Below are 18205 nucleotides of genomic sequence, written 5' to 3' on the forward strand. Positions count from 1 at the left end.
CTAAGGGTCATACAGTTAATGCTGGAAATAAACACACTGTTCTATTTTCGTGAACAGGAATGTCAGTCTTATCTGAATAATCTTGCCATGAAGCATTTAAAATAAAACAAACATAAAAGTAAAGAAACCAGGACCTCAGAACAAAACAAACTACTCCCAGCTGCTTTCACAGGTATGCTTTACTGTAGCATGTTTACAAATGGGTTCTCTATTTTTCTGATCTTTCTCTATTATAAATGTTGAAAAAAGAATCCTTTTTTCCTGCTAACACAGTTGATTACATAGAAAATAAAATGTTCCTCCTTTTCGTCCTACCTTTGAGTTGGCCAGAAAAAATAGTAAGAGTGCTGTTCCAGCAAGCCCTAGGCGTGATGCCCCGTTTAGCTGTTAGGGGAAGGGAGCATTTCAGGCAGGCAGCATTACATTGCCTCAACAAAAAAAGAAAGAGCTAGAACACTATTGTGAAGCTTTCAGGGGAAAAACAATTCAAAACAGGAGTTATATAGCCTCATAGGTTTTGATCACTTTTAGGAAGAAATAATAAGAGGAGCCTTCTAAAAGCTCCGTTTAATGCCACGTGCGATGGAGTAGTATTGGTTATTTCCGTAAGAAAAAAGGCTTGGCACCTGTTCCGGCGTGGTGCTGTGGCGAGGGCCCACAGCCACGCTGTCCTCTGTGAGGTGCCCCTTCAGCACAGTAAAAATTTAGGTAGCCCGGTAAGTGCTAATAAAGAAACTTCCAGAAGAATGCAGTTCCTAACGTGCTCTGAACGGTGTGGCTGGGCTTTCGTCTTTACTGTGGTTAGAAGGCTCTTTCGGTTACTGGTTTGTTGGGACTTTTTTGGTGGTTTTGGTTGTTGGGGTTTTGGGTAGATTTGTTTTGGTTGGTTTTTGTTTGTTTGGTTGGTTCGTTTGTTTTTTGTTTGTTTGTTTTTTTAATAATAGCCATCCTGGCAGTCACGTAACAATCCAATGAACGTCTATTTCCGCCCCCCCCCCATGCACTTTAATTTCCTTAATGGAATTTTCAAGTATCAGACTCTTCAATTTAAACTCTTGAAAACGTTGGAAGCCAAGAGAAAGTCAACTCGAAACCACTGGCCTCAGCTCTGTTTTCCCTGGTGAGCAGGGCCAGGCGCGGGGGGCGCCCCGCTCGGCCCAGCCCCGCCGGCGGCATTGCCCTGCAGGGCAGGCGGCTCTCCCCGGGCACAGCGCGGTTCGTGCTCGGAACCGCCGAGCACCGTGTTCAGCCGGGACGGAGGGGCCTGGGCCCCAGCGCTGGGGGACGAGGGCCGCTCCGGGTCCCCGACATCCACAGCGCGGACGCTGCGCTGCGAGCACCGTCCCCTCCCGGACCGCTTCTGCCCCGGCGAGGGCGGTGCGGCTGAGGCGGACCCGGCCCCGGCCCCGGCCCGGCCCGCCCCGCCCGGCAGCGGACACAGGCGCACCGGCCGCCGCCCCGCAGCAGAAGCGCTTTCCCGCGGCACCGCCCCGCAGCCCTGCCCGTCGCTGGCCGCCAGGGGGCGCCCGAGCGCGGCTCGCCCCTCAGCGGCGGCGGCGGCGGGGTGAGCGGGGCCGAGCCTCCCCCGCCAGCCCCCCGCCCCGCCGCCAGCGCACGGCGGCAGCCAGACCGCCGCGGCACCGCACGGCCGCCGCACGGCTGCCCCCAGCTCCGCTGCGCTCTGCCAGCGGGAGCCGGCCACGGAGGGGGCGAGGATGCTGCGCCTCAGCTGGGGGCGCGGGGCCGGCCGCGCCCGACGCCGGCAGCGACCGCGCTCGCTGCTCCTCCTGTCAGCGCTGCTCTGGGCGCCGGCGCTGGTGGCCTTCAACCTGGACGAGGAGAAGCTGACGGTGTATAGCGGGCCCCCGGGCAGCTACTTCGGGTACTCCGTGGACTTCTACGTCCCCGACCCCAGCACGTGAGTGTCGCCGCCGCCGGCCGGGCTGGGCCGGGCTGCGCTGGGCTGAGCGGGCCGCTCCCCTCAGCGCGGCGCCCGAGCGAGCGCCCCCGGGCCGCCCCCCCGCCTGGCCGGGGCTGCGGGGCTTTGGGGGGGCTTTGGGGAAGGCGGGGGGCAAACGGCGGCGTCCCGCGGGCCGGTCGCCGAAGTGACAGCCCCTGGCCCGCCGTGGCGGGGCCGCCGCCTGCCGGTCCGCATCGCCGCGGTGACTGCCCGGTGTGTTTGCAGGGTCAGTGTCCTGGTGGGAGCCCCCAAAGCCAACACCACGCAGCCGGACATCGTGGAGGGGGGAGCGGTGTACCACTGCGCCTGGCCCGCCGCCCGCTGCCGGCAGATACCCTTCGACAACACCAGTGAGTGGCGGCCCGCGGCGCCGCGTGTGTCGCGCTGCGCTCGGGGCTCCCTCGGCACGAGTTTCCCCCGCGCCCGCCGTGCTTGTGTCACTTTGATCTGAGCATCTGCAGCGCTGGGAAATCCGGCTCCTGGGAGTCTGTGTGCTTGCAGGGAAGGGTTTAACGGTCCCCAGAGAAATAACGGGAGGATGACCTTCAGGATCTGTGCGTCGTTCATCTTAGCAGCTGCCTTTTTCTTTTTTTTTTTTCCCTTCTTAATGCTTTAATGAAAGGTGTTTGTGGCAGTTAACTCATTTTGAAAATACCTTTTTTCCCCTGAGTGCTTAGAAGGCAAAACCCCCAAATCCATGTCTCATACACTTCTCCGAATCCTGGAAATCACAGGATTGCTAGTGTTTGCTGTTGTTTTTAGCAAGGGGTTTTCCATCTGTTCAGAGGGATGAAGTACCTCATGTGGCATGCTTATTTAATTCTTTTCAGAAAGCAAGAATTTTATTTCAGAATATTGGAATCTAGATGCAAACCGATTTAGGCACAATGTGGATAGATTATATCCACTTCCAAAATCCCAACACAGATGTTTCTTATTTAATTAGAAGGAACACACGTTTTAAACAATTCAGGCTGTTTATGTTTTCTGTTGTCTCTTTATAGGTCTTGAAAATAATTTAAACCTAGTGTTTGTAGGGAGTTTAAAACTGAAGCCTTTATTTAGGCAGACTTTGACAGTTTAATCGTTAAGCACAAGTTATAACTCTGTAAGTTATATTTAATCTTAACATTTGTGGTTTATTTAAGTGCAGACACAATACAATTCAGGTTTTTTTCCAAGAGCAAAAATTAAATTAGAAGAGCTTACTTAAACGTAGCAAGTAAGCAGTGCAGTTCTTTACCCCTTCCAGCTCCAGCCACCCACACATCCTATTACTATGTTAGTGTTTAGGAACTGTGCTCAGGATGACTCTCCCATCATGCTGGGCGCTCTTCAAAACAGGGTAAGAGATGGTTCCTCTGTGTGTGTGTATGGCTACTTGGGCACGTAGTACCATGTACAGCATATAGTTATGTATAAATGTGAATGTACAGACATAGACAGTATGCATACAATATTTTTATTTCAATATGTCCTGAGTGTACGTCTTTAAAATAAAACCAGTTTAGGGAATATTAATGTGTTTCCGTCTTATGATTAAGTAGTTCAAGTGACAGAAGTGGAGTATATTATCTATAGACGTTAATTTCAGGTTTGAATAGAAAACTTTCAGACCAAATAAAAATTTCGTCACATTTTGAAGGGGCGTTTTGAAAAATGAATGAAAACCTAGTGATGAAACATAGAAGGGCATCTGGCTTTCCTGCAGGAAGCTCAGGACAAATCCATGTTCTTGGCAGATGTATCCCTATGCAGATACTATGCTTTGAATATGCACAACCACAGGCTGATGAGTAAGTATATTAACAAGGGTTTGGACTGTATCACACAACTATTTGTGTGATTTGGAATCTCCAAAGTTCATTTGGTCTACCTGAGATGGGTAATTGTGTCCTCCGGATAGATGCCTGACTTGCAAACAGCTGAACTTAAGCCAGAGAGCGCCCATTGTGTAGATGTAAATACACTGTACTTGGAGGAGGGACTGCAGCATAGGCAGGTTTAGGAGTTAGCTGTCTGATTCTGGCACCAAGGGCAGCAAAGGTGTCATTTCGCACAGTTGAGCAATGGCCAACTGCCCTCATAGACTGAGATCCCAGGAGGGTTTGCATAGCTTGTGCCGACACCTATTCTTCATTGCCAGTAACATAAATGCCAACTCCAATAGGCTTAGGTACTTTTTTTGCTGAAGTATGAACGTAGATTTCATGGCAGTTTTTTATCTCCAAAATACGCTACTTAGAGGAGCAAGTTTTCCATCTTTTCCACTATTCCTCCTGAGTAGTCCACACAAGCTCTATCCTAGATGATACTGCTTCAAATAGTCTGTTACACACAGTTCCTTTTGGGCCATTGCATGCCTAGTGGGACTTAGTCCTTAGTAAGTATGAGGGGTATTTTGAGTTTATGGCTCTTGCTTGTACAGGCACCTTGAACTCACTGTGCCTGCTTCCTACGACATCACTCAGAAATGCTGCTATTCCCATTTTATACTTATGTTCCCATTTTTACATTTATTCTAATAAACACAAAGAAGTCAGTCTGGATTGTCAAAGATCATACATGAAGCTGGTGATGATACTGGTAGCTGGCTTGGGATTTTTTATTCTCCCTCCGGTTCCTTAACCACAAGATTATCCTTTCTTCCAAACCAAAACCACCCAGTAATTGTTAGAAGAGTGGAAATTCAGCTCTAGCAGCTTTAATTTTAAAGATTAATGCTTCATGCCTCGTAGGAGATTTTTTTAAAGTCTTGGAAAGTTTTGGGAATGTTTTCTGAAACAAAACAAGAACTACAGAGGCTGCTTCAGAGTTGGAAGATTTCATTTTGATGCATTTTTATACAAAGCTTCCTTTTCTAAGTACTTTTTTCTTAACTCTAACAAAATAATATCAGCTCTTTCAGTTAGATTCATTAAGCGCAATACAGAAAAAAACCCCTGCTGAATAATTGAAAGCGTTTTTAATTAAGTTCAGAAGTAAGAATGGAGTGGAACTAGAAAGAAAGGAAGAGTGTAATGTAACAGTTAAAAGGCAGTGTGACCCAACAAATAGATGAAGAATTTACGAAATCGGTATTTTTCAGCCACAAGAGTTCAATGGAGGACTTCTAAAGAATTTTTAAAAGAAAAGCAGATTCACATATACTATGTCCCAAGTTAGATATGTGAAATTGCTGCAGATCACAGAAACTGAGAAATTTCCACCATAACATAAAAATTCAAGTGATTAACAAATCCAAGTGGTTGAAAACCACTGGTTTAAATCATATATGAGCATGAGGGCTCATGTCTTCCATTTCTGAGAACCAGGTACACAAATGAAGCTCAGATATGTTGCATTCAATGCAAGTTATGTTCTGCCGTTGAGGAGGGAACATGCAGTGCACGTGGATGTTATTTGGACTTACACTGCCACAAGTGCCTAAGTGGGCACCTAATTAGTAAGACTTATATGTAACTGTACAAATTATTTCACTGTTTCCACAAGAACAGTAAACCTAATTTCAAGAAGGGTTCCTCCATTTGCAAATGCTTTTATGTTATTTATATTAACACTATTAATTATCTGGGTCCTACTAAATGGAAACAGTGAGGACACTGACTAGTATTCTGTGATGGCTTCAGTCAAGCTTCTGGACATTTTCAAATATCGTGGTGTACAAGTGTGTACATTAGTACAAGTGTGGAGCTGCTTTGTACCAATGTATAGTTATCCTGTATTTTACAGATGTTTAGATGTTTACTTAATGAAAGGGCAGATATGCCTTGTTATGGGACTGTAAAGTATAACAAACTAAAAAGGAACAAAATCTCTCTCCACAAGCATTTATTTCCTTAGAGGGGGCACTTGTTCAGAAAGTGATTTGAGGGAACTAAGTAAGTGACAGACACCTCAGTGAAAAACTTAGGCTTGGTTAGGTTAATATTACGATAGTACGAGCTGAGACAGGATGGTCTTTGGTCCTGTAAAGCCTGTTTTGTTGAAGAGTTTTGTTTTTCTCTGTGAATAATATCTTTCTATTTTGTAAAAATTATAGTTTAAAGAAAGTTACTCTATATCCTACCGTAGAGTCCTGAAGGGAAGATACAAGTGCTAAGCCTAACTGGACCTGACATCCTGACACTGATGTTAAGACAGCTGTGCTGTTCCCCAGTGGATCAGAGATCTGGCATTGCAAGGGTTGCACCCAGAGTCACTGGCAAGGTGCAACTAACCTCCCTGCCACCACACAGGGTGTGACACTCAGGGCTAAACCCTATTTTTTGTGTCATGTGATCTTTAAATGACAAAATACAAATTCCTGTGGTTTGTGAAGTTGTCTTGCTCCTTTTTTCTCAGAAACCAAGATCACATGATGCAGTGGATATTGCATTGATTGCTGATGTGTACTTAACAGGAGCACTCCTTATTCACTCAATTCCCAGTGCAAGATATGAAAACACCTTTAAAAAATGTGTCATTACTTCTGAGTGTCACATTCTAGCTGTCAAACACGGACTGGGCTCCTTACTACTAGCACCGATACTCAAAAGCAAGACTACTACTGAAATCATCTCTGTGGCACCGTGCATATGTTAGGATGCCCAAGCTGGTCTGAATGCTATGAGCAGGTGCATAACTTGTGTTAATGTGGAAATGTGTGTGGGCTGAACTACCCTGCTGAGATGGTGGCTTAATTAGTGTTAATAGAGGTGCAGGAGTATCTGCAGCCCGTTCCTAAAAGTCATACCACCCGTCTGAAATTGTTCTCCAGGCAATTCTCCCAGATTGTCACTAATTTCTCAGGTCACCTATTTCTGTTCTTCTTAGTTCCTAATTCAGAGATTTCCAAAGCATTGAGATGATTTACTTGCAAGCTAACATCGATAATTAATCCTATTAATGAAATATTGTTCCTGACAAGGGACAGGGGGCAGAGGAGGGAAGGATGAAATTTTGACATGCTGTAGTATTTGAGCCGACCCATCCATAAGCAAATCATGTAACTGGGCATTCCCAGATGGGTTGGCCAGTGAAATGGCCTCCAGCCAAGAAGGGACTTTAGCAGGAACTCTGTGTTTCCTGCCGTTGCTACAGTACTGACTGCAGTCCCGTATTTGCAGTTCTTAAAAGCTCCATAAAGCTGGGCACCAAGGCTAAGACTCTGGGAAGAAGCTGAAAGCACTGCCCCTGAGAGCACAACTGGTGCTTTAACCTGCTCCATTGCAGCAGGGAACTGAGATAAAGTATAATGGAAGGGCTTTTAGTATCCCCTTACTCCAGGAGATACGGCCTGAAGGGCAGAGACTCTTCTCCCTTGTTTCCCTGCTCTGTAAAGCTGTCCTGTTGCATTGCAGTGTGGGGCTGTGATACTCTTTGAAACTCAATGAGAGGAGAGGGGAACAAGCGTTGGCATTATATTAAAGAACTGTAATCTGTCTTTCCTTGCTTACCTACACAAAGCTGAATCCTCCTTCTCAGTTTCTCCATTATGAAATGAGGTTTACAATGATTATTTCTGCTTCAGCATTGAGGCAGTTACCTTGTTTAAGCTGGGTGCTTTTCCATTCAGCTGCCAGGAGAGGTAGCAGGAGAGCAATATGAAGAGAACTTTCTCCCTGCTTCATTAACTGGGGAACTTCTGAACCACTCAAATCATCTTGCAGCCAGAAGCAAACTTAAATGCCCCTAGAAGTGCACTATTGCATTTGAAATCTGGTAAAAAGCGAATAGTTCAGATTTCAGAAACTCATTATAATAGTCACTTTTAATTGTAATACTTAACAGACTGCAACACGTTCTTATGTTTTAAATTAGCTCCTGAAGGCAGAATTTTAGATACTACTTCCCCTAAGTTTCCAGAATTCACCAGGGTGTTGTCTTTGCTATCAGTTAACTTTACCAGTTTTATTAAAATAGGTTATATTTTTCTAAAATAGCTGGAGAAAATTTGAACAGCCTCTGAAGAGGAACAGGGGAGGGGGATGTAGATCAGTTCTGGCCAAGCATGCAGTTGATAAAAAACATGAGCTGATCTAGCCAGCAGTTGAGCTGATTGTAACAGAACCCAGGTACTGTATAAGGAAAGGATGTATTGTGGGACTCAAGAGGTTTAGTTACATGAAAAAATCATTAGCTGTAGAGATGGTAAGGTTCTAGGGAAAACTTAGAATCCTGTTATAAAACAGAATTTGCATCTCAAGAGAGAGTGCTGAGGGAAAACTTCATTGTACTTTTAAATGTTGTTGACACATTTCAGTCTGCTGTGCCAGTAAGACATGGAGCCTCATGGTTCACTTGTAGCATTCTAATTTGTAATAGACTCTCTTGAGGTTTTTTTGTAAGTCTGAGCCTTATCTAAAGAAGGGGAAAAATGTCCTTAGCTATGTTAGTTCAGGCCCTGAGGTCTTAATTTGTTTTTGATCAGATGGTACTTTGGGAAAAAATCCTATTTGGTTTGATAATTCTTTTTTCCTTGATTCATGGAATGAAAGTCCAACTAAAGCTCTCTAGATATGATCTATTAAATTAAAATAACTCATATGAATAGCGTCTAAGGCACAATAAAAACCAGAAATTAAATAGATGTTTGCAGAATCAGATAAATCTAAAAATAGAAGCAATTCTTCTCGTCATGCGAGGGTTTTGCATATCCGTACTGTCTCGAAACACTATAAAGTCCTTTTTTCCCCTAGCATTAATGATGAAAGCAGTTGCTTGGCTTGATTCCCTAGATCATATTTTTTAGCTTTGCATTTGTATTCTGTCTCTCTGTTGAGGGTCTAACATCAATGACCCTGTGAATGTTACTGACTTACCTTTGCGTTACAGAATGGGTGGTATCATTGGAATCTGTTACGGTAGTGATACCAAAAAGACACCACTCTGCCATGCGATGAGTTTGGTAAGATTGCCTCTCTTCCTTCACTTCTAGAATACAGGACCATGTACACCAGTACAAACCCTTCCCTCTCTCTCTTCCCTTCTGTAAGCCAGTACCTTAATGATGCAGCAGGGCTGATTTCAAAGTTAAATTTGGTTGTTCGGAGCCTTCTGTAGCCAAGTTCTGAAACTACCCAAGGATGGAGATGCCGTTGCCTCTCTGGGGAATCTGTTCCGGTGCTTAATCACCCTCACTGTGAAGAGTGGTTTCTTTATATCTAATCAGAAATTCCCTTGCTGCAACTTGTGCCTGTTGCCTCTTTTCCTTTTGCTGAATACCTCAGATGGGAGTTTGGCTTTCTGTTCTCTCTACCTATTGAACATTGGAGAAAGTACAAATAGATCCTCCTTTGCTTTCTCTTCTTTGGGCCAACCACCCACAAGTCTTGTCCTGGTGTCTCAAAACTGGACATAGCATTCCAGGTGTTGTCTCCATTTGAGGGAGGTATTCACTTTCTTTGACCTGTATATATCTATATAAATGTTTGTTGTTTCGATATGTTTGTATTCCATTTTATATAAATACAAATAGGTTGAGGTGATTATTCACCTCCACTCTGTGTGTATACATCATTACATATAAATATATGAAATATAGATATTTTTTGTATTATATATGTTTATTTAGATGTATGGATGTGCATAGATACACACACACACACACATATCAGAACAGGTATTTGAAAGGGATTTGCTGTCCTGTATATAGTCTTGAGTAGGTAAGATTAGAGGGCAGAGTGAGCCAGCTGCAGATGCCCGGTTAATGGCCATCTGTGTTTATCCAGTACATACAGGCAGACAAGCACAGAGCAAGTAAAAATAATACTTTTCAAAGTCCCTGAACAGTGAGAACTTACCTGAAAGAGATGCAGGTATATTACATAGCCGGATTTGTTGCTTTGATTAGAAGCAGTTTTCCTGTGTTAAGTTTGATTAGAATATTTTGATTAGCTTTTGTTCTTTTGAGCATTTTCAAGTTATAATAGATGCTGCATTTTTTACTTCTGGTTTTCAGCAGCTGAATGGATCACAATGAGCCACTATCAGTGTTTGCAAATACATCTATTTCTTATGCAAATCCTTGTTATTACAACAAAGAAATATTTGGAAGAGTAATGTTGGATTCATGCCTGCTAAACAGTTTATAATGTGCTGACTCAGTGACTGAGAGGAGACCAATCCCTGTAGAAAGTGCCAAATCTAGTCTAATGTGTGCAAATGATGGATTTGCATTAACACTTGCTCCAGGTTCAGGCTTTAATTCCTGAAAAGTAATCTCTGCATTGTTGTTCTTACATAGGTTTGCTTTTTACTGTCTGAATGCAAATTCTTCTACTTGTCCAGCTACTGCTTTGTGAATTTAAGGGGCCTTTTTCCCTTTGGTAGCCCCTAGGAACCTCAAGTCTAAAAGACTGGGTGAGGGAATGCTGATTTTGAGAAACATGTTTTGCCACCTGGAGAGCTGCTTTCTGAAGCTGGATTGTGGGGCAGTACCAATACATAGGAATCTTGGCTCCTGTAATAGAAAATGAGAAATGCTTTTAGGTTGCTGAAATGCAGTTTAAGGATGTCCTTGCACCTACATTTATACTTCTTTACACGTCTCTGCTCTTTGCTAGTCCTCATTTTCTGGACCTTATTCTGCAATACAGACTTAGGCAGTACAATTAAGAGTGATTCCAGGGCTGAGTATCAAGCCAAATTTGCGAGTCATCCAGACTGTTGACCATCTGGAACAGCTCCTGGGCTGGCTCTGAAGCAATCCAGCTGGTACTCAGGCACTCCCTGGACTGCTCTGTGGACAGGCTCAGGCGTTGTGTGCCCAGCCCAGCTGCTGCTGCCTTGTATTCTAGCTATCCTTGTACTAGTGTCACGTATTTTGATACAAGATAGCTTGGACTCTTTCCTAAAAGGGGCCAGGCATTCTTTTCCAGAAGAGAAGATGATATTTGAATGCAACCTGAATTAAAGCCAAATTTTTGCTGCTCGCAGAAATATGGCTTAGCCTGTGGGTAAGGTACAGTATAGACATAGCCTGGGGGCCTCAGATGCCCATAAATAACACTAGGAGAGCTGTTTCCCTGTCGTATAATGGTGTTGTCAGGATTCAGACGTACTATTTTTTGAAATGCTTAGATAGCACAGTTTTGAGGGATGTACCAAAGTCAGATTTTTTTTTTTTTCAAATTGGATGGGGAATTATCTGAGTAAGTGAATAGTTTTTATCTGAGTCTAGTCCAAGCTGGTCATCTGTGGCTATCTACAGTCGATTAAAAAAATTTTAAAAAGTACTTCTTTTAGGCCATGGTTCTTCTGACCTTCTCAGATGTTTGCTTTAGGAGGAGAAGAACTGTGCCCTAGATCATGTCCTCAGTTGTAAGTGGATGACTACCTCAGAAGACATTTGCAGTGGCTTCCTTCAGAGCCTTGTTGTCTAATTGAATACAATCAGGGCACAGTAATAACAGTCCACATGTATTCAGACAAGTTAGTTGTGTATAGCTTCATTTTGGTAAAGTTATAGGGGAAGCAGTAGCTGTTTTACAGCGATGTGAAATACTGATTGATTGTTACATACAAAAGACTAAACTGTATTTTAAGGCACAACGTCAGGAACTGGGAATATGACTCCATAGTTCTAGCAAGGATCCTGTACAAAGGTGATTAGAGAATTTCTGTCAAAAGAGATTTATCTAGGGAACAAAAACCTATTAATTTGTGTGTCTGTGATATTTCACTAATTATTTTATAATGAAAGTCCCATGCCATGTGATGAAGGATTCATAGTACACGATATGCTACTAAGCAGGGAGGGTGTATGTGTGTGTACAGTTCTTGTACATTTACTGGTAAATTCAGTTGTGGATTTATAAATCCTGCAAACACTTGTCCTAGTTTTAAAGCCTAACTTCTTTTCACATTTTAGTACACTTTGCCAGTAGACAAGTATGCTGTTTTGATTGAAAATGTAAGCTCTTTTTAAGTTAGAATACTGGTCATGAGTATCCTCAGTGGTAGGCTAGCACTGGCTGCTGTAAGCTGACCATGGCTGATTTTCAAGCTTCAAAAGTTTTGTTTCTGTCAGGACCTCATCTGTGGACATTGATTATGTTCAGATATGCCAGAGCATTAAAAAAGAGAAAAGAGACCTTTAAAGTTTGAAATGGTCTGACTTCACTGGCGAAAATAATCAAAAGTGGTGTTGCCAACAACTAGTAGAAGCTGGCAGCTCCCACAATGCAGTGTGTCAAAGTCACCGTTTCACACACTCTTAAAGTTTAGGCCTACTTAAATAAAAGGTATTTTTAAAATGAATACTTTTAGAGAGATTTTAAATTACACTTCCTGAACTTTTGAGGTCTAAATAGTCCTGAAATTTATCTCTCTTATCTCTCTAAGCATGGATTTCCATACTAGCTCCTGTAATTGGTGCAGCACAGAAAAAAAAATATTTGTATGAGGGAAGATGTTTTCTCAGAGACTTTCAAACTTTCACAGATTCATTTTCATTCAATTTCCCTTCATGTTTATTAGAAAAAAATACAGAGATAGAGTACCCTTGTTATCCCAATGTAATGCATTTTTGTTCCTAAATCGGTTTATATGTGTAACATTTACGAGGTTACCACGATCTGAAGTAACTGGTGATCCAACATCCTAGAAAAGCATTCAGATAGCTCCTCTATTCCTGTTGGGCAAATCCCAGGAAGTGTTGGCTTTTTAAAGGATTGGCTGCCTTTTCCTCATTTTTTTTTTTTTAAATGTGTAAATCCATAGAATATAATCTGATGTTACATTTTTTTCTACATTCCGAGGTAGGCAGTATATGGTTTTATTTTCACTTAGAGTGAATGAAAAGGATTGATTCTTGTGAAATCTCTCCTGATAGGAACCAGAAACAAACATAGAGGAATGCAGGTACAAGGGGGAAAGAGTAATGCCCTGCTTATGTATAAATTGAGAAGTTCATTAGGAATGACTGGTAAGGGTAGAGCATAGCTTATGAACATATGGGAAATCAGTTTACTTCAGAGAACTAAGGGTGAAAGGAAGGGATGTCTGCTTTTTATTAAAACCTGAAATGCATTATAATTGGTCTGAGTCTTTGCCCAGATGGCTTCTCTTAAGCTGACATCTGCAAGAGTGTGTATAAAGCAACATTAAGAAGCTGTCTCTTGTGACAGTGTGTACACATGTAATTCTGTTAAAAACCAAGTCCTTTGCTATCTGTCTTTGAACAAGCATGCTGAGAAGTGTCATCTGTTTGACAAAAGCTAATTGTGGAACATGCTTTTTATATGGACAGTTTCTACCACATATGAGAAAACTTTTTAGGGCTTTTCACCTATTTTTGTAGATTCTCGTTCATTCTTCATCATAAATTACAGGTAAACTTTTTTTTGGCGGGAGGAAACATGGGGTTTCTTCTACCAGTCCATTGTATTTTGTTTTTTGAGTTTAATAACTGTTATTACTGTGAATTTTCACATGTGAATTTAAGCTGTTTTCCACTAACCACTGAAAATCTTAAATGATACTAGAATGTCCATTTGCTGTTAAGCTGGTAGGATGATGACAGTGGATGCAACGTAATATATCTGTTAGTCTCTTCACTTCTATCTGTAATTCACAGGGTAGTACTTTTTTAAAATAAGCTGTCAACATAATGCGTCTTTCTTTGTCAGACAACAGGAAGATTAAAGTCAATGGCACCAGGGAACCTATTGAGTTTAAGACAAATCAGTGGTTTGGTGCAACAGTCAAAGCTCATAAAGAAAAAGTTGTGGTAAGTTGTATGCATTTGGTGTTCATTTAGAGGTAATGTTTATTTTTCTCAAATGTATATCTTTAATAGTTTTCTACGTGTAGATTATGGAAACAACTCTATGATTGTGCATGAATTATAAAACAAATTATGTATATAACTCTGAAAATGAAAGCAGTCTATAAAATCAGTTTGAACTGATCAAGTGAAGATGATGCTGCTGCCATGTGAAAAGAGCAGAATACCATATTGTTATGGAAGTGAGCGATGATTTTTTTTAAACACATAGTGACCATTTTAGAGATACACAGTGACTGATAGCTATATGCTATAAAGTGTTTTGTATTATGAAGTCTCATTTGGAATGTTAAATGCAGAATGTAATGGAAGCCAAGAACCTGCCCTGAAGATCAATTAGTAAGAGAAAGCGCTGACCTCTTTCATCACATGTACATTGCTTCGAACAGCTATGTCATAGTCATGGTAAAACAGCTGCGAAAAAGTCATAATAAAACAGCTCTAAATAAAGATTGCTGTCAAAGTGCAGTGTCTATTTTCCAGTTTTGCTGGACATTTTACCTGTATTGATAGAGGACCCCAGCAGGAGACAAGTACTTTTATTGCTTAGTAAAGTAGGGGTGATGCTGCTTATTTATTTTAATTGTATTAAATATTAAATATTAAAAATTTTATATTTACGATTGATGTGCTGAAGTATAAGTTGAAAATGTCACTGAAATAATTGTGATAAGAATAATTAGTTTGGTCATTAGTTTTATTAATTTTTACAATTGCAAAGCAACAATTTCTGTTTTGGGATTTGCTTAAAATTTTTAATTATTACTTAAGTAGTCATAAGGGAAGAAGTATCTAAAGAAAATGCTTTCCCTTGTATAGTATGCCTTGTGGTTAACCTGGGGAAGGATTTTGACATAAATAAAATTCACCCTATTCTGTTACAGAGCTAAGTAAATGTAAAAATTCTAAAAAATTCTAAAAATTTCTGAAGGTATTTCATTTTATACACTCTACTAAACAACAGTTCACACACTGAAATAAAATAGTTCTTTACCATCATTTGCTGAATCTTAATGAAATGAGCAGAAAACCTCATCACTGACTGATGTGCTGTGTCTGTACCGACCAAAGTTTGTTTTGTTCTGATAACTCTCCTCAGGCTTTCTGAAACAGAGATATAGTCAACAGTTTTCAGGCAAAGATTTGAACAACAAAGCTAGAAAACTCTCTTTTAAGCTTTGCAGGCTGAAATGAGAGAAAAAGAAAATGTCATCAGGCTGTCAGAAACTTTTTTTTAAAACTACGAATGTGACAGTAAGCTGCATTAGGTCAATGTTTATGATTATATTGAGTTCTTGTTTCAATCTGTTTTGCTTGATGTCAAATGTACCTAAAATCACCCTCATAGGACATGTACTCCTCGTTGCTACACTCTGGTTTTGCTCTCTGTTTTAATCTGTAAGGTCATCTAGGCAGGGGCATGTTAAGAGTCCCTGATCTTTAAACCATTGTTCCAGAAGCTATGACTTTAATGGTAAGATCTGAGTAGCACAGTCGTTCATCCAGCTGGAACTGATTGCAGAACGACAGCTTATGCAATAATGTGAATAATAACAATACCTTGCCAGAGGTAGACAGGTTTCTCATTGAAAAAGTAAGACAAGGTTGGACACGGATGAAGGATTTGTACAGCAAGGCTGTAGGGAGTAGTGCCATGCTCCTTCTCTTCCTCCAGCCAGTTGTAAAGTTTCAGGGCACAGGAACCCCTGAGGAATGACCTACGTACCTGAAAGCTTATCTTTTTTATTTTTCCAGTTATCTGAATTTATCCAGTTTATTTATCTGAATTTATCCAGTAACAGGATAAAAATATCCAGTTACCATTTTGAAAATGGTAATGTCTCTCTCTACACAACTTGTGTGTCTTTTATCCTTACACTGTCATGGTTTGTAACACCACTACCGTAACGCAGAAGATTAAATATTAGTTGACTAGCCAAAACTTACTTAGCAAAAACCTGTTCGCTCAGAAACTGTTGAATGGATTATAGTTGTATCATCTCTGCAAAGATGTGAACCAGGGGTTTATAAGAAGGCAGACAATATGATGATTGTGATAGACAATATGACACAACACCCAGGCAAATCTTCTAAGCAGGGTAGAATCATCGCAGTTCTGCTGTAACGCCCATTATCTTAAGACACAGCGAGGCAGAAGTAGGAATGTCTTCAGCCACATGTATGTGATCCACACCTTAAACTATGGGATCAAGTCCTGTGCAATGAGCAGTAATAGAGCAAACATATTACTCGTGGAGCAGGCTTGGAGGGTATTTGTAACATACGTTTGAATGTGAGTTGTAGTCCCTGACAGATTTCCCCTGCTGAGGGCTGTAAGTGAAAGATCAGTCTATGCTTTTCAGGTTATAATGAAATTACAAGAAGCAGTGGTCCTTCATTTTCTTCTGTCAATATGTTATGGTCATTGCTGTATGAATGATGCAATACCAGAGAGAATCCTTTTACACTGTTCATTAAAAACTACATTTGCCAGATGTGTGAGTGTGTCAAAGGTACATGTAACATTGTTTCTGTTTCGATAGGCTTGTGCTCCCTTATATCATTGGAGAACCCTTAAAGATAGCCCTGAGAAGGACCCTGTTGGCACCTGCTACGTAGCAATTCAGAACTTCAGTGCCTATGCTGAATATTCACCTTGTCGCAACAGTAAGTATAAACAGGAACAATCCTGTGCTGGAGGAACTGGTGCAGCACTTAATGTTTTCATCCTTTCAGTCTTCACACTGTCTTGGTTGACTGGAGATTACTGTATGACATTATTGCATTGGATGAGGGCTTAAAGAAAAATCAACATTAAATTATATGCCTGCAATTGGATGCTTTATTGTATAATTGAAAGAGGAGAAATTAAGTAAATTAAGCTTATGCAGTTATAGTGATGAGATATAATTGGTTCAATTTAAATGGCTTTAAAATGTAGCAAACGGATCTAGATAAGAACCAGACAGCATTTTAAACTACTTATTCATGCTTGTGCTGAGTATAAATCTCTCATCACAAGAACACTGTCTGAAGACCAGACCCTGCACAGAAACACACAAGCCTGTATCACCATTCATGCCAATATCATCCACAATAGCTCATCTGTGGAGGACTTCCAGTATGGAAGAAAGCCATGCACATTAGCAGTGCTGTTCCGTGCTCTTCTGTGTGCTATTCTGTGGGTGCGGTAGCCATCTCTGGGCCTTACTTCTTGGGGAATAGGGAAAAACTGCATGTATATTTAGAACCAAGTTCAGTTACCTAGAAGTCCGCAGAAAATGCCACACGTTAGATTGTATCAGTCATTCATCCTGTTCAACATCCTACATCGAAGTGTTTATGATGATTATTAATACCCTCATTACCTCAGTGCTTCAGATTATTAAAATCAATATGAAGTGTCCAGTGACTTTACTGTGCTTTGGGCTGGGCTAGGTCTATGGCAGTTTCTGCACTCACAGATCAGAGAGTTGTTCTTTCAGCTATTTTTCTAAAGGTAATGTGTGCAAGATAGCAAATATGATGGGCTTACCTATCCCTTCCAGGGGAAACCCTCACAGCAAAGCTATGATGTTCAGTTTTGCTGAGATGGGTAGCTGTTTCAAGTTGTATATGCTATCCAGTAACGTGACAAGTCTGAATGACAAGATACCCCTTGTACAGAGACTCTGCTATTGCAGTTAGCGTTCTTGCCACATGCACGTGCTGATTGTAAAACACAACTTTTAACTGTTTCTCTATTGCAAACTGTGCTCCTGCCTTTGAGTTTCTCATGGATTATTTTGCCAAGAAAGTAATAGGCATTTTACAAAAAAAAGTAGACACTTCACATAATTGAAAGGTCTCTTTCCTGTGAAGCTGTAGAGACAGCATCATATCATGTAGCTGAATTTTCCTGTCATCTGACAGCTGTGTGATAATGTAGCCAAATAATGCTTTCCATGGTCTACCAGAAAATCTGCACACCTAGAGAAATGTGAGATATTTGCATGTACATTCAGTGCTACTCTATGGCTTTTCTTTTCTCACATTGTAGTATAGATCTAAACTGAATTGTGCTGTCTTTCTTTTCAAGTCTAATTCTTGTCCCTGGATGGATAGGTACAAAAGGAAGCTGAATCTGTAAGAAACGATACCCATAACATCTGCTTCATGTACTTCTGATGTCTCACGGGGCCTTTGCCAAAGGCTTATACCATTTGAAGAGAGAGTTCAATTAGCCATTCCTGCTCTCAGTTTCCCAGTTCTGCAGACTTCCAGCACTTCAGCACTCACAGGAAAGCCCTAAAATGCATGCCAACACACTTTGTAGAATTATATGAGAATTTGTAGACTAGAAATAAAAATGGACAAAGCAAGAAGGATGTTTTTGAATGTACAAATGTGCATTCAAAATTTTATTACACTTCAGTCCTCACTGAGCAGATGTGCATCACTTTAAGGACTGGCCCTTGTGAAGGGCATGTGCCGCT

The 18205-nt window shown here is 41.4% G+C and overlaps 1 protein-coding gene across 1 annotated transcript in view; it reads left to right on the forward strand.

Annotated features, from left to right (window-relative positions):
• The first annotated feature begins 1562 nt into the window (after positions 1-1562).
• ITGA8 (integrin subunit alpha 8) overlaps positions 1563-18205 on the forward strand; it is a 118448-nt gene continuing 101805 nt past the window's right edge. Inside the window, exons 1-4 of the mRNA XM_080386361.1 lie at positions 1563-1918; positions 2186-2310; positions 13573-13673; positions 16274-16397. Of these exons, the coding sequence (XP_080242487.1) occupies positions 1716-1918; positions 2186-2310; positions 13573-13673; positions 16274-16397 (553 nt within the window). The 5' untranslated portion in view covers positions 1563-1715. The remainder of the gene's footprint in view (positions 1919-2185; positions 2311-13572; positions 13674-16273; positions 16398-18205) is intronic.

This window comes from Falco punctatus (genome assembly GCF_963210335.1).
Source record: "Falco punctatus genome assembly, chromosome: 4".
Taxonomy (NCBI): Eukaryota; Metazoa; Chordata; class Aves; order Falconiformes; family Falconidae; genus Falco; species Falco punctatus.